At 36.0% G+C, this 22,812-nt stretch overlaps 1 protein-coding gene across 7 annotated transcripts in view; it reads right to left on the reverse strand.

Moving 5' to 3' along the window:
• The window catches only part of PCLO (piccolo presynaptic cytomatrix protein), a 285,323-nt gene that overhangs the window by 117,591 nt on the left and 144,920 nt on the right, over positions 1-22,812 (reverse strand). For all 7 annotated transcript variants that reach the window (XR_009454731.1, XM_059712170.1, XM_059712171.1 and 4 more), the window contains exon 7: positions 3,811-5,998. Coding sequence is in view for 6 of the 7 variants with exons in the window: in XM_059712170.1 (XP_059568153.1) it covers positions 3,811-5,998 (2,188 nt within the window). In the remaining variant the exon portion in view is untranslated. The remainder of the gene's footprint in view (positions 1-3,810; positions 5,999-22,812) is intronic.

The following is a 22,812-nucleotide window of genomic DNA, read 5'->3' on the forward strand; positions in this document are numbered from 1 at the left end:
TTTGGGGACCAAGGAAATATCAAACATTGTAACCCCAACTAATACAAATGATAGAGGGCAATGGATGTTCTGAAGTACAGCATGCACCAGGCTTGTTAACCATTCATGCATTTCAAATACGACTCCAAATGGAGCAAAACCATTCCCAATACCATGTTTAAAAAAATATGTGTCATGGAATAACCTAGAAAAAAAATCATCTACACACCTGTGCAACCTCTCAGAGCCAAAGAAAACAAAACAAAGGTAGATTTTAAATAAGGAAAAAAATTAGAGAGCAATTGAAATAAATAAAGGAAGAAGTGAACATTCCTTAGAAGTCATTTTATTCAACCATTAGTTCCCACCTCTTCACCTCCTCCCATGGCCCATCTTTAGTCTAAGGAAAATGTATTCCTCAAATACAGAAGATTTTGTCACTTTCCCACTATCACATCAAACAAGTACATATATAGATGTGGCTGCTGGCTTTGAATATCAAGCGAGTATTTTTTGAAAACATTGTTTTTATGACATTCATATATAAAAGAAAACATTACTTCTACAAGGATTTCAGATATTATTGCTAGGAACATATGTGCCATAATCATCTGGTAGCCTAGTATTAAAAAAATATGTCATTTAGAATTTTTTTATTAAAAATAAAACCATTATTTTCTGTGAGATCTAGGAATTAGATTGAAGAGTTAATTTGACTTTCTTTTGTACTTACAATGTAACAAAACTTGACATCTTAAAATACTTTTCTGAAAATACAACCATTTTTAAGTACATAATTATTACTTCAGTTCTTAGTACTGGTAACGTTTTTTGAAGCTATTATTTAGTGACCAAAAATTCTATTTTACCTAATATACAGAATTTAACTTTATACATATAAAGTTTTATTCTTGGTAAAAAGATCTGTAATTAACAGTCTTTGGAAATATTTGTTGCTTCCTAAATGGGAGATGGAGCAGCTTTTTCAAGTGCTCAACCTAAAAGATTGGTTGGCGATGATATCAGTCTATTCTTTCTGGAAAGTTAAGTTTCTACAATGCCACACTGTTGAATTCTATCACACTCTAGCTTTCGTTTAACATCTACATACCTGATTGCCTTCTCTTTCAAAACCTTCTCCCATGATTTTTTTAAAGGCAATTTTTATTATTTCTTTGCTAGCAGGGCTGGCAAACCCACAGCATGTACACCATTACCTACTTCTACCTCCTGTGATCCTGGTCAAAGGTAGTAATTAATCACAAGATTTCTTCCAAAAACAAAACAAAACAGGAGAAGATGAGAAATGTGTCACAGTTCAGTCAGTCTTAGATTTGATGAAATACACTGATATGTACCTGATCTGTGGTTATATATGTGCTTCTCTGATCTCCCCTCTTAGATTCTAAGCTGCTTGAGGGCAAGGCTCATATCTTGATTTTTATTTCCTTCCCTCAACACTAAAAACAATGCCTTGCAAATGTCATAACATTCAATAAATATTTAGAAATGAATAAAACAGAAAAATTAGCCATCAACTAAAGAAAGAAGTTAAATATCATAATAATAATATGCATGTTTTAAAATAAATATTAAATTATCCCTTGGACTTTATTAATAGTTACACAATAATTTCTCATAATCTACCGGATATTTATGGTTTTTCATAGTTTTAATTAGATATGAATTAACTACATTTATGAAAAAATATTTAGTGTAATAAAATTTGATAAGCAAATAGAAAACAAATCCATTACTTAATCATCAGATTAAAATTTTATGATTGTCCCAACATCAACACTATTTACCTTACTTTTTTATATATTTATTTTATATTTATTATGAAAAGAAAAAATAATCTATACTGTTTTTAATAAATGAATATATTGGATAATGCAATACATGATTTCACTTGAATATATAATTCTGCTAACTGCATTTGAAATACAATACTTTAAAACATGTTTTCTTGGCTGTGTCTATACAAATAAGGCAGAATCCCAGCTTACTCCAAATTTTGTCAATTTATTTACAATTCTAATAATATACTTCGATGGATATTTCTTATACTAATTCTATGTGTAAATTAGGATGTCTATCATACTTTTCATAGAAATTTATAGAACCACCAAGAAAAAAACCTGATTGAATAAATCTATTTCCATATTAAATTCTGTCTTTATAATTTATAGTAAGTTAGATATAAATGCTAATTATTTATAACTACAATTATATTATTAGCCATGGTAGTTCTGCACTTAAGAAACTAAATTTTATAATAGCATTTTCAAGTTAATTTAAATAATTTGCTAGAGATAAACATTCCCCTTTTTTAGACTGATTGATATTTTCTTGTATTCTTAAATGTAAAATACAAGTAAGCTATTTTGGGATCTACATTATTCACAGCCAATTATTACATGAATAGTTTAATTCTATTTAGATTCATTCAAACTGGTCATTACAATAGCCAGTACAGAAGAAAGTGATTAGTTGTTGGAATTTCACTAGAAAAAGCAGTTTGTCCTCCAGATCCAGTGATTACTTTAGTCCTTTTCAAATCTAGATTTGAATTTCTAAAATCATATTGCTGGCTAGATACAGAAGTAGGAAGAAAATCCTTTTCATGAAAATATATTTTCCTGTGAGCTCTCAAAGAAAATGTAGGACTCAAAAGGGGAGATATTCATGTTAGCTCAGTGCTTTGCAGTTTCCAAAGGCATGAAGTAATACACTTTTATTTGATCAAAAATATTTTATTTCCATGACTCAAAACCATGCCTATATTCAAATAAACCACAGAGGACTCATGATCCAGAGTCACAAGTCCTTTTGGTATGAGCAAGCCTCTTTACATCACTGTACCTCTCCTCCCTCATCTTCAAAATTAGATTTGGACTAGGTAACTTTCTAAAGTATTTATGGTTCTATATGATTAAACAACAACAACAAAAACACCATAGGCTAGTTTTTAGTTAGGTATGTATTTGCCCTAAATCACTTATTTAATATGAAAAACCAGTTAAACGAATTAAGGCAAAAAAAAAGAGATGATGCAAAAAGCAAAGTCAAGGAAAAGACTAAACAGGTAGACCTGGAGGGCTTCAGCTTCAACTAGGTAAATTCATAAAAGCATTGTACAAAATTTGAATTGTAAATATAAAAAATACTTTATATATACTTGATAAGATTATTTATTTTCAATGTCATATTTTGTGTTGTTTTCTAGTATATAATGCAAAGGTACAGACTTGGCAATTATGGTATTCATAATGAGAGATAAAATACAAACCTTTTGTTTAAGAAGAATTATAAAATTCTGCATTATACTAATATGAGATGAGAACATTATCTGAATTCATAAATACTAGTCTCACAAAAATGACATAAGTAATTTTCTATTACAAAGTCTAGCAGAATAGTAGTTAATGGCTCGAAACCTTAATAATTTCATAAACTGAAAGAAACTGACAATTTTAAAAAGAAAACAACAGACAAAAAGTTTCCAACGATTTTAGCCAATTATGAATTTAAAGAATGACCATTTTATTGACACAATTATTGATAATGATTTTGGGAAAGAGGACATCAAACAAATCAAGCAATTAAGAAACACCAATAAAAGAATAATCTAAAAAGAAATAAAGAAAAGCATGCTATAAAATCTATACACAAGATACAATTTCCATTTACAAAAAATAAAATTGAAGTAAACATGCAAAAGACAAACCAAGGAAAGTACAATACATCCTTAGAGAAGGAAGATTAAACATGCAGGAAAATGAGAGTTTGAGTTTTGAGAGTAACAAGGAATTCTGAGGCCCAATTTACCTTCACTGTCAGACATGGCATGTTGGAAGTCATCCATGATGAACGCTATGTCACGGTCATAGCCTCGAGTCCGTGATTCTTCTCTCATGTGTTGTTGAACTTCAGGCAATGAGTGACTTGATCCAAACTGATCTCTGGTGTCTGCAGATATTGGTGGCAGGGGTCCAGCTGCAGCCCTGGCCATTCCCATTGGCTGTCCAACAGGACTGAGTGGACTTTCTTCTTCAGAATTCTGGGCCACAATTGGTATTCTTCCTCGACTCTGGCTAATTGGCAAACTGGTAGGCTTAGTTCTGCCAGAGGGTGATGCGTGACTGAAGGAAACATCTAGAGCTTCAGCCTCTTGAGCTTTCAGTCTTAGAGAAGAACTGGAAGAATCTCTTTTTATTGATAAATCAAGCCCATAGACAGATGAAGGCCTGGAAGAAGGTCTGGACCTGCTGCCACTACTGTATGGCTTATCTGCTTCATCCTGCAGAGCTGACCGTATGGTATTTCCTAATGTGCCTAGTCCTGTGCCAAGAGATGAGCCCACAAATTTTTGTTGGTCTGTAATATTTTTTCTGAGGCCATAAGTGATTTCATCTTGAAGCAGCCTTGCTCTGGAAGAAATTCCACCAATAGAAGAAGTGCCAGAAGTCATATAGCTTGAATAATCAGGTTCAAGGTCTCTACTTTCTTGAATAGGTGAAAATTTTGACATTTTAGGGTCGATTAGTGATTTCTTATGCTTTGACTGCTTTTGATAGAGTATGGCTGCTGGTAGTTGCTTTGCTGCTTGTTTTTCAAGTGTGAGTCTACTAATGCTGTATTTTTCAGATTTTGGAAAATGTCTATAGGTAGTATCACCATGGTAATAATGGGAAAGACCAGCAAGGTGATCTAAGTTCTCCGCCCCTCTACGGAATTCTTGTTTAATCTGCTGTTTCAGAAGCTTTAACTCATAAGGATCCTCCATTGGATCTTCCTCTGCTTTCACGTAACTATGCAGCCTTGAGGAAGTCTGCAAAGGTGCTAGGAAATCTGTCACTTCTTGAGACCTCCGTGTTTCAGTGGTTCGAAGGAGGCGGTCTGTTTTTGACAGATCCTTTTCATGAAGATTAAATGCAGTGGTCAATGCTGCTGTTCCTTTGGAAATCTCTCCAATGTCATCAATTAGGACAAAATTTCGTGAAGTATGATGGTCAATATCTGCATAAAAAGAATCTGCAGAAATGCTTGATATTGGGCTGCTTGCCATGCTACTTCTCTCCTCCAAACCCATTCTCAGGTCTAAGGTATTGTACTTACTACCAAGATGGGAAACAGCATATGTATTATCAGTAGAAACAGGTGCTATCATCAGGGGTTGGTTTCGAATCACCTCATAGTTTGAAGTAATCTTGGGCTCCAAATATAATGTAGTTTGTCGTGGCTTTTGTTGTATCACCATCATCTGTGATGGTAACTGATAAGAAGGTTGTGGGGTTGGTGTAGGTTGAGCTTGAGGTGTGAAGGACATCGTTGCCACAGCTTGGAATGTTGGCTGAGTCTGATAAGGTGAAACTTGCTGGTGGTACAAAGTCTGTTGCTGAAAATGGGATTGTTGGGTGTATGGGGTAGGTGCTTGGGTAGGAAGAGCAGGAGACGAGTATTGGTACTGTGTATAAGGACTCGTAGGAGGAACTAGCTGAGATTCCGTTTGGGTTTGTGGGGGTATAAACTGGCTGAATTCAGTTTGGGGAGCAGTTCTTGGTCGCTCTATGCCATGCTGACTTTCTATTCGGGATGGTCTGGTGCTGCTCACCTCACTGTCAGACATGTAATCCCGTTCCTCAGCTACCCCCTGGAGGTAGGCTCGCTCTCTCTTTTCTCTCTCCTTTAACAATGCCTCTTTCCTCCTGTTAATTCCCATTTCCAGGTACCGTAACTTGGCATCAATCTCCTTCTCTTCCTCATCAAGTTCTGCTTGTTTCTTTCTAAGTTTTGCAGACTCTCTCTCTACAAGATCAAGTTCTCGGTCTATATCCTGGAGAATCTTGGCGCGTGCCATTGTGTTAGTTCTGCAGATCCTTCTCCTGGAAACTGTGCCCATTGTGCTGTATGTCGACTGAGTCCCTGTTGAGGTCTCCTCAGGAGGTGGGTTAGGCAGAGTTCTCTTAACTTTTTTCTGGGTGCCAGAGGGTGTTATGGTTTGAGAACTTTTTGTCTATAATTAAAGAAACAAAATACAGTACTTTATTATCAAGGAAAAATTAAAGATAAAAAACCCTCACACCTTACATTTAAATAAATATGATTTCATATGTTTTAGGTATGACAGTATAATATGATTTTTTATATAATTTTAAGTATTAGCCACAGTGCAATTAACTGAAAAATCATTTTTCTTTCTTGGTAGATTGGCTTTTTATTACTGTAACTTCTGCAACTTTAGAAGTTAATTTTGAAATCAAGCACAGAACTCATTGCTAGACAGACTTATATTTTAGTTAGAACCCTAGGAGAACTCTAAAAACTGATTTTCCATCCTATTTAATATAAGATTATTTACTGAATGTATTTCTAAAATATTTGTATTAATTATCTAAAGGTTAAGTTATATTTGTTAGAGATAATGCCTATTTGCCACTAAGTTCAGTTGTTTGCCTCAATCTTTCCATTCCTATTTTTACTCCCTAGAATAGCCGTTATTTTTATTCTAATCATGAAATGTTTTGAAATTAAACCCTCAAGTTCTTTAATCTTTTTTTTTCTCCAAGAAAGAGTAATATCAACTAATTTCCCATTTAATCTTTCAATATTTTTGTGACTATTTGGGTCTTTTATTTTCTTTCTATTTTATTATTCTTTTCTTTTTTTAAATTTATCTTTATTGTTGAAAGTATTACAAATGACCCCTTTATTTCCCTCACTTACCCCCTCCACACCTACCCCCTGCAGGCCTTCACAGCACTATTATCTGTGTCCATGGTTATGCATATATGAATATAAATTCTTTAATCTCTTCCAGTACCTCCTCCCCTCTTTCCTCCAAAGGAGGATTATAAACACCCATCAATTAATGCAACAGTAAATGATGAACCTAAATGCAGAGAGAAAGCATATAAAACAAAGATAGTAACTATGGAATGGAGCAAATAAATAGAATAAAAAATAATTTCTAGGGTAGATATATACATTTTAAAAATTAATTTTTAAAAATTGAAGGTATCCATTAAATGGGTGCACATATTTGTTAAGTGAAAGATTGAGAAAATAAAAGAGTGAAATAAGAACTTGCTGTGATTAATTTTAAAGGTCCTGAGTCATGAAGTGAATTTCTCAGAATTCACTGAATAGAATGAGAGTATACATGAAACCACAGGAAAAAATAGAACCACGAGGAACCACAAAAGAAGATCATTTATTGAATTAAGAGTAATGGTTAATAAAGTGAACTAGAAAATGATACTAGTTCTTACTACTTATTGCTCATACATGTATGAATTATTTCCTAATTTAACTTTACGAGACAGTAGGCTTAGTCAAATTCTTTTTCTTTTGTTAGTGAAATTCTAGATTAAAGAAGCATTCCAGGTACTGGGGATTTCTAATTATCCTCCAGAGTTGCAAATATTTAATCATTGATGACTTGTGTTAATTAATATTTTGTGTACCATGGATGTGAGGCATGGAAGCAAGAGATAAAACTGGTTGGTAGAAGTTACATACTCACTGAATTGGCCTAGTTAGCCTCCACAAATCAAACTAGCTTTGCTGTTCTCCACTTGCCAACATTAATAGCTTTTACTCTGACTATAGAAATAGTCACAAATATGGAGATGGCTCCAAATCTCCACCATATTTCTTATAAGTGAGAGGTAATATAACATAGTGACTAAGAGCTTGTTTTAATCCTGGCTCTGCCTTTCATAAGCTGTGAAACCTTTAGCAAGTTGCTTAAACTCCCTGGGTCTCCGTTTTCTTACATGTAAAAGAAGTTTAATATTTATCCTTACATTATTGTTTTAAGGAGTAAATGAGTTAAAAAAAAGTAAAAGTCTACATTACTTACTGTCTAAGAGGGGAAACAATATAATAAAGAATCTAAAGTGATGTCTGAGCAACTTATAATTTAAGGACTGATTTTAAAGACCACAAAAAAAAAATTTCTTTCTGCACAGCAAAAGAAACATCAACAAAACAACAAGAAAGCCCACTGCATGGGAGAACATATTTGCCAATGCTTTCTCTGAAAAGGGTTTAAGCTCCAAAATTTACAGGGAACTCATACAGCTTAACAAAAGGAAGATAAACAATCCAATCAAAAAATAGGCAAAGGACCTAAATAGACACTTTTGGAAAGAGGACATACAGAAGGCCAAGAGACATATGAAAACATGCTCAAAGTCACTAATCATCCGAGAGATGAAAATCAAAAAATGACAATTCGGTACCATCTCACACCTGTCAGAATGGCTATCATCAATAAATCGACAATTAACAAGTGTTGGCGAGGATGCGGAGAAAAAGGAACCCCCGTGCACTGCTGGTGGGAATGCAAACTGGTGCAGCCACTGTGTAAGACAGTATTGAGTTTTCTCAAAAAAATTAAAAATGGAACTCCCATTTGACCCAATAATCCCACTTATAGGAATATATCCCAAGAAATCAGAAACACCAATCAGAAAGTATATATGCGCCCCTATGTTCATAGCAGCACAATTTACAATAGCTAAGATTTGGAAACAACCTAAGTGCCCATCATCAAATGAGTGGATTGAAAATGTTGGTACATCTACACAATGGAATACTTTGCTGCTATAAAAAGAAGGAACTTTTACCATTTGCAACAGCCTGGATGGATCTGGATAGCATTATGCTAAATGAACTAAGCCAGTCAGAGAAAGATCAATATCACATGATCTCACTCATTTGTGGAATATAACCGACAACATAAACTGATGAACAAAAATAGATCCAGAGACAAAGAAACACCGAACAGACCATCCAACCTCAGAGGGAAGGCAGAAGAGGTGGGGGGAGGAGAGGGGAAGGGAGAGCTCAACCAAAGGACTTGTATGTATGCATATTAGCATAACCAATGGGCAGGGACACTGGGACATTGAGGACTTGTCCTGGGGGTGGGAGTAGCCAGGGAGTGGTCAATCGGAGGAAAAAGAGACATATGTAATACTTTCAACAATAAAAAAGAAAAAAAAATTTCTATGCTGAATATTTAATTCTAATCCAATCAATATAACATAAGAGTACAGAACTCCAAAACAAAAAATAAAAATAGAGCAATATAATTGCTTAGAAAAGATGTATAAAAGAAAATTTGTCATGATTAAAGGTGATATAGTTGAACACCATGATTAGAGATGACAACAAAAATCTAGAAAAATCTTAGTGTTTAATAAGATTTTCCTTGATGACCAGCTTGGTAAAACATGTTTTTAGATAGCTCTGGAGCCCTTAATCTGAAAACAAACAAAAAAATATCACACTAAATATAAATAACTGAATATACAAATTTAAATTATTTTCAAATAGTTGTGCAAATAGCAGACCCATGGAAAGTCTTAACCATAGAATGGATGGAGCTTGAAGGGGGCCTGGAAGAATATTCATTTCAATTTTAGTATTTAGGAAGTAATTGTGATAACAAGAAACTTACTCCAAGGTAAGTTTTGCTGTACAAAATTATTTTATGTGATGTTTATCTTTCTCTGACCAGCTTATTTCACTTAGCATAATACTCTCCAGTTCCATCCATGCTGTTGCAAATGGCAAAAATTCCTTCTTTTTTACTGCAGCGTAGTATTCCATTGTGTAGATGTACCACTGTTTTTTAATCCACTCATCTGCTGATGGGCACTTAGACTGTTTCCGAATCTTAGCTATGGTAAACTGTGCTGCTATGAACATAGGGGTACATATATCCTTTCTGATTAGTATTACAGTTTCTTGGGATATATTCCTAGAAGTGGGATCACTGGGTCAAATAGGAGTTCCATTTTTAGTTTTTTGAGAAAACTCCATACTATTCTCCACAGTGGCTGCACCAGTCTGCATTCCCACCAGCAGTGCACAAGGGTTCCTTTTTCTCTGCATCCTCGCTAGCACTTGCCATTTGTTGATTTGTTGATGACAGAGATTCTTCCAGGTGTGAGATGGTACTGCATTGTCATTTTGATTTGCATTTCTCGGATGATCAATGACTACATCAAAATAAAAAGCTTCTGCTCTGCAAAAGAAACCATCAACAAAACAACAGGAAAGCCCACTGTATGGGAGATCATATTTGCCAATGTTATCACCGATAAGGGTTTTAATTTCCAACATTTACAGGGAACTTATACAACTTAACAAAAGGAAGATAAACAACCCAATCAAAAAATGGGCAATAGACCTAAATACTTTTCTAAAATTGGTATAGGAAGACCAAGAGACATATGAAAACATGCTCAAAGTAAAAATTATTTTAAACAACATTTTTCTCAGGGTAATCAATTTAAACCATGCATCTTATATGCAAAGGAAAATAATTTGTCCTTGTTCTGAGGTGTCAGGGATATTAATAAAAGTAGCTAAGGTAATACTATTCTAAGAACTCATTGGCAAAATAATCTAAACTCAATCTAAGGATGATTAAAGGATATCCATTCCCTCCCTCTCCTAGAAGTGAGTAAGATAAAAATAAATGCTGGATCAAAATTATTTATCAATTGCTATATATAATAAATATGGCAAAATTCAACTTACTAATTTATTCCAGTTGTTGTTAAGTATAATTCTAAAATCCCTTGTTCTAGATACTAATGGCATAGAGTAAAAAGGCATGTGATTAAATGGACTTAAAACCTGTTTTCAAAGAACTCACAAAGTTACAATTTTTTTTATAATGTTGTATGAAGAAAATACTTCATTCTTTTGCTAAATACAGCTTTTGTTAATATCAGAGACATAAAGACTTAGTAATGTATTTTTCATTTTATAAATATAGAAAACTATACCTGCTGTTGAAAATCTATATTCATAATGATTAAATATCTTGGATTTTTAAGATTGTTCTTTCAGTTAAGCAGAAAATATTTTTATGAAAGCCTTTTACTTTTAGATAATGGAGCTGTGGATTCACTTACAAATAGTACAAATCCACACAGATCAACACTAATAAAAGAGAAAAATGGTAATTGGCGTACGACGATACCCTTTTCATTGGCTAATCAGGGCTATATGCAAATTAACTGCCAACTAAGATTGGCAGTTAACTGTCAACAAGATGGCGGTTAATTTGCATATGTAGGCACAATGCAGGGAGGCGAAAGGGAAAGCAGGAAGAAGCCCCCTGCCACTGACAGTGATCAGAAACCCAGGGGGGAGCTAAGAGCTGGGGGGCAGGGCAAAGGCGGCCCTGGGGCCGCCTTTGCCCTGCCCCCCAGCCATGATCAGAGAATCAGGCGCCTTTGCCGCCCTGGCCAGTGATAGCAGGAAGTAGGGGTGGAGCCAGCGATGGGAGCTGGGCACAGTCGAAGCTGGCAGTCCCAGGAGCTAGGGGCCCCTTGCCTGGGCCTAAAGTGAAGCCCACGATCGCAGGGCCGCTGCAGCTGTGGGTCCCCACTGCCCGGGCCGGACGCCTCAGCCAGAGGCATCCTGCAGGGGCAGGGGTGGAGCCCGCGCGATCGCGGCGCCCCCCCCTCCCCCCGCCCCCGCTGCGGGTCCCTGCTGCCCGGGCCGGACGCCTAGGCCAGAGGCGTCAGGCCTGGGCAAGGGGCCAATCCTGCGATTGGAGGGTGATGGGGGTCAATGCCTGAGGGCTCCCAGTATGTGAGAGGGGGCAGGCTGGGCTGAGGGACACTCCCCCCCCCCCCCCCCACACACACCCAGTGCACGAATTTCGTGCACCGGGCCCCTAGTTTATTAATAAATAAGTTACTTTGATGGAGATAAATATTGTATAATCTATTAAAGGATCATCAATATAACAAGCCAGAAGGTGAATCTGAGATTTTATAAACAGAGTGTATTGAGATCTAGAATAAGAAGGGTTAATTTTAGTTTAGGGAAGGAAAGATGGATTAAGACATAACAACTAGCCTGGTTCTTGAAGAATGGATGGGACTTAAACAGGAGAATATTTTCTATGTGGAGGGAGCAGTATAAAATATAATTTTCACAGAGATACCAATGATTATCTGGTTTTACTTCATCCTAGTGATGAATTAATACCTGAGAGATAGAAACACATTCAGAGAGTATCCGATGTAAATTGAGAAAAAAATTATAAGGAATACCTTGAATAGCTGTATCTATCTTAAAAGTTCCACTCATCCATTTTCTTTTTTTAAAGATAGAAAAGGCAATCCTGCCTATTACATACTGGTCAAATTAACCCCAATATCATGTGAAATGCCAGGGCAAACCATGAAAATGTAAATGTGTAATCATTGGCAATGACTTGTACCGTAGTGTAGTGGATAGCAATCAGTGTTGCTTAGTCAGAGAGAAAATTGTGACAGCCCAATTTAAGTTCCTTCAATGATAATGCAGCATGTAGATGACACAGAAACAAGAGATGCAATCTATAGAGCTTCAGTAAAGCTTTACATTGTCCCACGACATAATCAATAACATAGCTTTGGCGATACGAATGAAAAGTGGTCTTATAATTTGTCAGGGATCCGTAATTATACCATGGCTATTCATGGTCCAGAATCAATGGAAGTAAGCAATTAATGTTTCTTAGCCTTGTCAGTAATGAAATTTTTGACCAAATAATTCTACGTTAGGTGTGGTGGTGGCTGTTTTGTGCACTGTAGGATGTTTAGGTGTAACTCCCTCTGCAGACTAGATGTCATGAGCACATCCTCCTCCACTCAGGTAAATCAAATGTCACTAAGTACCATAAATAATCTCTAGAGGGGTGTGGGGTGGGGGAAGGTGTGAGACCAAACAGTCACTTAGGTAGTTGTGTAGATAAGATGAAATCCTCATAAAGAGTCCCTTAATCTATTATTTAATTATATCTATAGATAAAGAAAATGTTAGCATTTGCATATCTGAGGGCCTTCCTCTGAATAGAAAAGGCAGGCTTCTTAGAGGAACTGGGACTTGAATTTCTTGAAAAAGAAAACTCTTGGGGCAAAGGGTGAAAGAAAAAGAGATTAGTCTATAGTTACAAGCTGAGCAAATGAATAAAGATAGGAATGTATTAGATATTTCTGTCTTGTTATAAATTTGTTTTATGATCCTATAATTAATCCCCTTATTAAGTAACGTAATTCTTATCTACTGGATTAACATGAACAAGACTCAAAAGATATTCAACCAGGTTCATAAAATTATAGTTTTATTAGAGAACAGAAAGAAAAACACCGATGCCTATAGCTATGAAAATTAGTCCTTTCAGTATGGAAAATTAATCTTTATAGTCTAGCCTCATAAATATCTTAGGGAATATTCCACAGATGCAATAACTAAGGAAAAATCAGATGGTAAGAAATTGCTAGTCTAGTTGAAAAACTGTGTAAATGATAGCTCTTTGTTAAAGGTTGTCAGTTAATTTAATCTCAAAGAAGAATCAATGGTGGAATTAAAAAGAGAGTACAACCTTAAGAAGACAGGATGGTTATTTAGTTTGAGAAATTAAATACTAGAATCACTAAGGGAGTTCAGTTGAATAACTGAGCTCAATTTTGAAATCAAGAAATCCTTGCAGACAGTGGCGAGGAGGAAACCAAGATGGTGGCATAGGTAAACACTGGAAATTGCTGCCTCCAACAACAAATTCAAAAATACAACTAAAAGACAAAACGGACATCATCCAGAACCACAAGAAGGCTGGCTGAGTGGAAATTCTACAACTAGAAGGAAAGAGAAAAGCACACTGAGTCTCAGAGGAGGAGCGCATGGAAAGGGCTGGCAACTGAGGACACGGCTGTCTTTTTGAATCAGGAGGGGGTCACAAGCCTGCTACTGCTCTGAACTCCAGTTCTGGGTGAGTCTCTGGGGACCCAGACTCATATGGGGAGAAACTGGACTAGCTGGCAGCGGGTGGAACTCGAGGTCGGCTTTCCCTCAGAGGTGCTTGCAGTGATTACTGGGACACTGAGACCCCGGGCCTCTTTGGGCAGGGCTGAGGATCAGCCATAGCTGCTTGCTCCGCCCTGCCCTGTTGATTCTCTGAGACCCCGCCCCACCCAAGCTGTGGCAGAGGCTTTTGCATATGAATGCCCTGGCCCTTTGCAATCTGAAAATTACCTAACAAACTGCAGCTGGGCAAGACAGACCCAGAACTTCCAAGAGAAGGCCCAAGGCCCCATAGCAGCTTGCATTGCTTCACAGCTGGGCCTCATCTGGGCACCTCCAAACCCCAAACAAGGAAGGGGAATCTGCAGATCTCCTCGTAGCTCCTGCTGGGTAGCCTCAGGCAGAAGCTAAATTAGCTCCTCCTTAGATCCAAGAGCCTGTGTACCCAGTGGTCAGAGTGGGACCATCCAATTACAACTCTTCAGATCCATAAGGGACACACTCAGGGGGCAGACTCAGTGAGCACCAAAGCCCCACTGAAGCAAGTCTTGCCCCGGAAGGGTGTCTTCAGCACAGAAGTTCTCCCATCGTAGACACAGCTGACTCTCACAGCCAATTGGCCTGGAGGTCAATTCCTCCCAGTGATACCTACAACAATCAAGGCATGACTACAACAAGACTGTGCACAAAGCCCACAAAGGGATGCACCAAGAGTGTCCACCTCAGGTAATTGGGGAGACTGTGCCAATGGGCCCCATAGGACACCTAGCACACAAAGCCACTCTACCAACACAGGGAAGCATAAAAAATGCGGAGACAAAGAAACAGGTCACAAATGACAGAAATGGAGGAAAGAAAATGACTGGATATAGAGCTTTAAACCACACTTTTAAAGTTTTTCAAGAACTTTCTAGAAACCGCTGATAAATTTAGTAAGACCCTCAAAAAGACTGGTGAGACTGCCAATAAATGTAGTGAGACCCTCAAGAAATCTAGTGAGACCCTCGAGGTTATGAAAAAGGACTAACTAGAAATTAAGCATACACTGACTGAGATAAAGGATATTATACAGAGTTCCAACAGCAGACTAGAGGATCACAAGAACCAAGTCAAAGATTTGAAATACAAAGAAACAAAAAACACCCAACTGGAAAAGCAAAATGAAAAAAGAATCCAAAAATATGAAGATAGTGTAAGGAGCCTCTGGGACAACTTCAAGCGTAACAACATCAGAATTATAGGGGTGCAGGAAGATGAGAGAGAGCAAGATATTGAAAACCTATTTGAAGAAATAATGACAAAAACTTCCCCTACCTGGTGAAAGAAATAGACGTACAAGTCCAGGAAGCGCAGAGAACCCCAAACAAAAGGAATCCAAAGAGGACCACACCAAGACACATCATAATTAAAATGCCAAGAGCAAAAGACAAAGAGAGAATCTTAAAAGCAGCAAGAGAAAGAAACTCAGTTACCTACAAGGGAATACCCATACGACTGTCAGCTGATTTCTCAACAGAAACTTTGCAGGCCAGAAGGGAGTGGCAAGAAATATTCAAAGTGATGAATAACAAGAACCTTCAACCAAGATTACTTTATCCAGCAAAGTTATCATTCAGAGTTGAAGGTCAGATAAAGAGCTTCACAGATAAGGAAAAGCTAAAGGAGTTCATCACCACCAAACCAGTATTATGTGAAATGCTGAAAGGTATCCTTTAAGAAGAGGAAGAAGAAAAATAAGGTAAAGATACAAATTATGAACAACAAATACACATCTATCAACACGTGAATCTAAAAATCAAGTGAATAAATAATCGGATGAACAGAATAAACTAATAGAATCAGGGGCATAGAAAGGGAGTGGACTGACTATTCTTGGGGGGGAAAGGGGTGGGAATGCGGGAAGAGGCTGGACAAAAATTATGCACCTATGGATGAGGACAGTGGGGTGGGGGGAGGTGAGGGCGGAGGGTGGGGTGGGAACCGGGTGAAGGGGAACTATGGGGGGGAAAAAGAGGAACAACTGTAATAATCTGAACAATAAAGATTTAATTTAAAAAATTATTATAACCACAAAAAAGAAAAAGAAAAAAAGAAATCCTTGCCATCTTAAAACTAATTTAAGAAAAAAGAATTAGAACAGTAACTACAAAAAACAAAAACATTTAACTGATAGCTCAGTGAAATTTTTTTTTTAAGTTGAGTAGAAATTGTTCTTAGGGTTTGTCCCACCCTATTTGGACCTTCATCCAGATCTTTCATTTACTTTGTAGATGACAGTAAGTCTCTGTCCTGATAAGAATAGTCATATGTAGTATCATGCTCTCTGACTTTATTTACTCTGATGTGTATCTGGCCATTCATTCTTCTTAGGATGTAAATATCATTTATAAAGAACTATGTTGTTTAGGTATTAGGAAGGTAGGTGAATATCTAGGATTTTCCTCCTTCAATCAAGATAGCTCTTAAAAATATATGACATAGGCTAGCATATTTCTTTAATTTTTGGAAGTTAGGGTGAAGGATAATGATAAAACAAGGAAAAGATAAGGCTGCAGACTGGAAAATATGCCTTTACACATCCTATCTCATATGGAAGCAGATTTCTACTATAAAATGTCAATGTAAACATTAATTCACCTTCGAGGGGTCTCCCCCACACCAATATCAACAGTTTCCAATCTTAAGGCAAAATAGCAGCTGCATGTAAAAATATTCAGCATTCTATTTTATGCACATCATTAATAGCATGTTTCCAAAATAGACACATTGTTTAACACCATCCCACCCTCACCCCCATATAGAGTTAAAACACACAAAATGTTTAGTGTAATAGTTTCTATCACGTTAAGAAAATACTTTAAAACTGATAAAACATTTAAAATCCATTAGAAATTGCAATAGGCACACTGCCTGGCACACACAAGATAAAGCCATCAAATTTCTTCAACTAGAGTACTGTGGAATGATGTAATAACTATTTTTTATAAACCAAAAATATAAATAGGCAGTATTATCAGTGCTATGAGAATATCATTGAATTGCTGACAAATTATAGACACTTTTACCAATAAGTAGTCTTGACTCTCTATTGCCATGGGAGAGAATTTTCCATTTGTAAATGTAATTGAAATAGCTTTAAAAAATTAATTTTTCTCTAATTGTTATATTTTAATAACAAGAAAAAAGTGAGATGAGAAACTCAATTACAGTACCCTATTATCAGGAGACTCAAGACAAAGTAGCAAAAGATATTTAAAAGTCACACACTCACAAGCTATTTCCCAAAGTTTAGGAGTACAGACAAATGGTTCTTCAAATAATATTGTGAAAATGGCATTCAATATTGCAGCAGACATCTTCAAGCTTTTCCTTAATGTGCCTCGTGTCCCAGTTTGTTTTGTTGTCTTGCTCAAAGTCATTGCTCTTGGGCTGAGCAACCAAGCAGAAAACTAGTTTCTACCTCACTAGATAGAAGCATTAGACATGTCCGTCCCTGCAACACTTATTGCCTTATATTTTCTGGAATGTCCCAGAGATGAATTTATTTTCTTTCCTAAAAACTGCTTAAAGTACTTTAAAAAGCCTTCTTATAAGTTTTTTTTAAGATGAATATTTTTGTATGTATGTGTGCATGCATGTGTGTGTGTGTGTGTAGCATATGTATTCCTCCTTCCTCCTTCCATCCTGCCTGCTCTCCGTCTCTTCTCTCTCTTTATTTCTCATAACATTAAATCAGATAGCTATATTCCACTGAATGAAACAAACTATAGCTGTTCATATACTTTGATAAGCTCATTATAATGGCCATAATATGTCTGGCTTTTGTTTTCAGAAGGACAACTGCTTTATTCAACAATCCGACACAGGTCCAGCGTTCAAGAGGAATATTCATATTTCATCACAAATCTCCTCAGAAGAGTGTTCAGAAGTAATGGTCACCAGAGACTAACATCAAAAAGATAAAGAAATAGAGAACTAGGTATTACATCATCTCCATAGACGTGTAGTTATTCAAAACCTGCCAGACTTTTGATGGTAAGGTATCAATTTACTATAGAAAGGTGAAATCATTTGATAGTTATGCTTATAGATGAAACATGCTGCATCACAAATGTGTTATTGGAGAGAAAAGCAAACATTTCTAGGTTTGTTTTTCCTTCTATTTGTATTTTTTAAAATAAATGTTGGAGTAATTTGTTACATAACAGTATATCACTGATATGCTCACTGACTTTCTCCAGTATTGTACATCTGAATATATGACTATTTATTTTTCTAATAATTTGGTCTTACGCTCTTTAGACAGACAGTCCATGTACTCTGACAAGTACTTTCTGGAAAGCCTGTGTTATAGGGATAGACTCTTACTGTTTGTTTCACCTTACTTTTTTTGTGTTATTTTCTGTTGTACAGCCTTACTCGTGAGCCAGAAGTGACTCACTGTGGAGTTAGCAGGACCCTGTGTAGGTTACTGTCTCAGCCTTCTTTCCTGCTGACAATTCCTATCAGGTAAGAGGGACCAGTCTTTGAGGTGTTCCCAAGAAATGGTGATAATATTTAATTTTCTAGAATGTTAGAATGAATTTTTAGTGAAAATGATTCTGTGTTTCTCACACTGGCTTACAGAAAGAGTAAGTATTTGAAAACAGTTTACTCTGGGCAAAATAATATGCCTTTTTGGTCTTCCTATCTCCTGAACAGTTCCAGCCCTCATAGGCTTGCCTTTATACATGGCTAAATCAGCACGTGCAGGCTTTACTGGTACTTACAAGAGACACAGACTATTTCCATTTTTTAAAAAGTATTCCTAATATATAAGCAATGAAGAAATGTTCCCAAATGAGATTACCAAGCTGTGATATATTTAAAATATTGACATTGAAATCATGTTTTTCAATACGCACAAACAAAAATACAAATTGACTTGTACTTGAAAATGACATCAGAAGTCTAAAGTTTGAGGCCCTTTATAAAAATACTGCTTAGGTCAAATGATCCTTTGTTCTTTTTGTGATTCTTTATACATGAGTGAATTGTCTTTTCTCATAAAGCTGGAAATTAGATCTGTCTTAGGAATACATAGATTTTAATAGGTTGTTGGAGGGGTCTTTATTACTCAGATAATCAAATCTCTAATGATGCAGAAATACCATGCACTGGAATTATATCAGAGGCATTAGGTTCCATACCCTTCTAAAATCACTCCACATGTTCAACTTACTGATCAATTAAGAGCATGACATTTTTTAGAAGCTGGCTTACTACTCCAAGTTGTCTTTGTATATGAAATAATAACTGCTCTCATTAATCAGTTCCTACCGGGTAAGAAGGCCCAGTCTTTGAGGTGTTTTCAAGAAATGGAGGTAATTTATAGGTTGTTAATAATGGGCAAAATTATTCAATGTTCCTGTAAAAAAAATGGCCAGATTTTTATAGTGACCACCCAAAGACACTGGGAAGTCCCCTATGACCCTTATTGGTAGCAAATGATTTTTACTTGGGAACCTAATGATTAAAATTTTTTTAATTGGGGCTATTTTTCTTAAAAGCCTAGAAAAAAGGATACAATAAATGGTAGATATTATTAAAGATGATTAACTGATTGTTATTATAGTATCTATTTCTTGAAAATGTCAGCAATAATTCTTTAATAGAAATGAAGTGGCTTTAAGACTTATGCAAGATTTAGCATAGGCAGTTAGGGGCTACAATGGTAAGGTCTGACCAAATTGTGTATCAATCTAACTTTTAGGTTAATCTATTAGTATACGCATCATCTGAATACGCATCAGATCTATGTTCCAACTACAGAGGCTAAAGTTCAAATGAAAAGCTTTTAAGTAAGTATTACAGAAGAAATTGATCGCACACCAAAACAAGACATACTAATAATTATAGGTGAATGGAATGCAAAAGTAGAAAATAAGCAGAATCAAATGTTACTGAAAATTTGGACTAAGGGTCAGAAATGAAGCAGGAATCAGCTTGTGGATTTCTATGAAGCAAGACTTGCCCATCACAAGCACATGCTTCAAACAACTGAGCAGATGACTGTATACATGAACTTCACCAGATGGCCAATACCAAAATCAAATAGACTATGTAATTGGAAGCAGGAGATGGAAAAACTGTATTCTCTCTGCCAAAATAAGACCAGGAGCAGATTGTGGTATTGACTATAAACTGTTACTACACAACATTAGAGCACTAAAAGAATCACAGTGTCAAAATATAATGTAAATAACATTCCTAATGGACTTAAAGTCCACATAAAAACATATTTGCACTGTTACACTCAATTGACCAAGAGCCAGATGAACTGTGGACTGAAACTAGAAATACTATTAGGGAAGAATGAAAAAGGACAATGCCAGAAGTAATAAGAAAATAAAAATTGAGAGTGATGACAGAAGAAACACTGTGAATTGTTAAAGATGGACGAGGGCAAAAGTAAAAGGTGACAAAAGCAGGGTTGGAATCCTGAACAAAGTTTTTCAACAACTATCTGGCTGCCAGCACAGCGGTGGTGGTGGGAGCCTCTCCTGCCTCCTCAGCAGCGCTAAGGATGTCCGACTGCAGCTTAGGCCTGCTCCCCACTTGCAAGTGGATATCCCCTGAGGGCTCCCGGCTGCCAGAGGGATGTCTGACTGCCAGCTTAGGCCCATTCCCCCCAGGGATCGGGCCTATGCCAGCAGGTGGTCATCCCCAAGAGGTCCTAGACTGTGAGAGGGCACAGGCTGTGCTGAGGGACCCCCACCCCCACTGAGTGTACAAATTCTTGTGCACTGGGCCTCTAGTTTGTCATAAAAAAACTGGGGTAGACTCAGAGGAAGAAATAAAAATTGGTGGAAGAAATATCTTTATCTTAGTGATATGCAGATAATATATTTTCATTTGAAAGACGCACTGCTATGTAAGAATACAGATGTTTGTTGCTTCATTCAACATACCTTTTTCTTGATTATTTTTTTTCTAGGAGAAAAGAAAATGCTTGAAGGTAACAATGACCTTTTCTCTTCCTTTTAGTCTCCTAATGTCATTATCATTACTAAGTTTAAAATAACTCTTTTTGTAGTTATGACTTCAAAAATTTATCGAAGCAGCAAAACATATTTTGCCTATGTGCTCTTAGCTAGGCAGAAAGAAGGCTTGATGACCCGTAAGCATAAATAGAAACAAAGAAGCAATTTAAAAGCATTGACAACCCAAAGCCTATGAAAACATAATAGCCTAAGAATTGAAATAACAGATCGGCTCACTGGAAAATGAACACAGATACCGGCTATTTCCTCAATTAACTTTTAGGGGTGCTGCTGGACTGGGATACCGAATGCTATGAACAACTATCTAATGCTGGTTCCTTCTTCAAGGTCAAAAAATCGTTACAGTTCTAATAGCCTTACCGAGAAATAATAACTATCTCCCTTTATCAGGAAATGTGTTAAATGGTTCATGCAGGCAATCTGAGGTAGAATAATAAAGTTAATAAAAATTTCCAAGAATTAACATTAAAACTTATCCTAAAACATAAATGTAAACCAAAAGTATAAAGTACCTTCCCTTTTTTCTTTACAGCAAGTCATTTCTTATGCTCCAGCAGGCTGAATATTGTAGTACTGCCTGCCTGTGAATTATTCCATTTTTAGACCAAATTATTGATCCATAAGAAAGACTGTAGTGACTCCAATGCTTCAATATTTTCTCATTGGCAATCGCTCATCAGAAGAAGTTTAACTTTAGCATTCTGAGAAACCATTTAATAACTACTTATCAAAAGCTATGGGAAATATAATGACCATTTCAATAGTGGTGCAAAGTCTTTCTAAATTACCCTGAGATAATAAATAGGTACTTTACATTCAGACTCTTGAAATGCCTAATCACAAAAGTCAGAGTCTTTGTTTTTTATTTGTTTCTCTCTCATTGATTATCCTATGGATTAGAACACAAACTGGAACATGACATTAAAATAATTCAAAGTTGCTTTTATCACATATGTTTGCAGTGAATGAAATATTTCACCTTCATAAACCCAAATTATGTAAAATAGATCCCCTAAATTAAATTTTCTTGTAAAGTACTTGACCATGGCCCTTATTCAATATAAACTGCCAAACCATTTGGCTCTTTAGAAGACAATACCATTAACAATGGATAAAAGATAGCAATTAAACTAAGTGGCAAGAAATATAGTCTTCTAAAAGATAAAGCTCATGGGTTAATATAAACATGATAATAAATATATATAACCTATATATTTAAGAGGTTAACTTCTTTTTCAATTATCAATTCTATACATTCAATTACATGAGAATAGAGGCTATGTAATAACTTAATCAATAAAAAATTTTTAAAAAAAGAATAGAGGTATACTTGGATGGGTGATGAGGAATTTCCAACTGGATAATTAGTGAAACCTAAGCTTAATGACTGTTCTGCATTTGAGTACTTATAGGCATCAGCTCCTGCCATAAAGGGAAGAACTGGTTGAAATCACCAACAAAAATGCTTTTTAAAAATTACAATAATATTGCTGTATTGTTAGAAACATTTTTTTCATTTGAATACCTATGACACACTGAAGAAATGCATACTTATTGATGTCAAGAGGAGAATTAATGTTGTGATGTCATCTTTATGAAGTATTATAAAACTATCAACAATTAACATTAATTATTACTTTAAGTATAGATTTCATTTAGAGTCAAAGAAGGAAATGACTTAGCCATACAAGTAGCCCCTATTTCTGGAAACTCAGGTCTGTGATTTAGGGCTGTTTTATCAGAAAAAAAAACAAACAAAAAAAAACAAAACAAATGAGGACTTGCCTTGTCTCTATCATGCTAAAATACACTACCTAATAGATAAAAAATTAAAATTTGGTCCAACCTAATAATAATAATTTATTTATGTAGATAAAATAATTTATCAGAGAGCCCAAATATTTTTTCATAGACTTATTTTAAACATTCTCTTGCGGAGGGAGACAGAGGAGCAGGACTGATG

This window comes from Myotis daubentonii, chromosome 10, assembly GCF_963259705.1.
Source record: "Myotis daubentonii chromosome 10, mMyoDau2.1, whole genome shotgun sequence".
NCBI classification, from domain to species: domain Eukaryota; kingdom Metazoa; phylum Chordata; class Mammalia; order Chiroptera; family Vespertilionidae; genus Myotis; species Myotis daubentonii.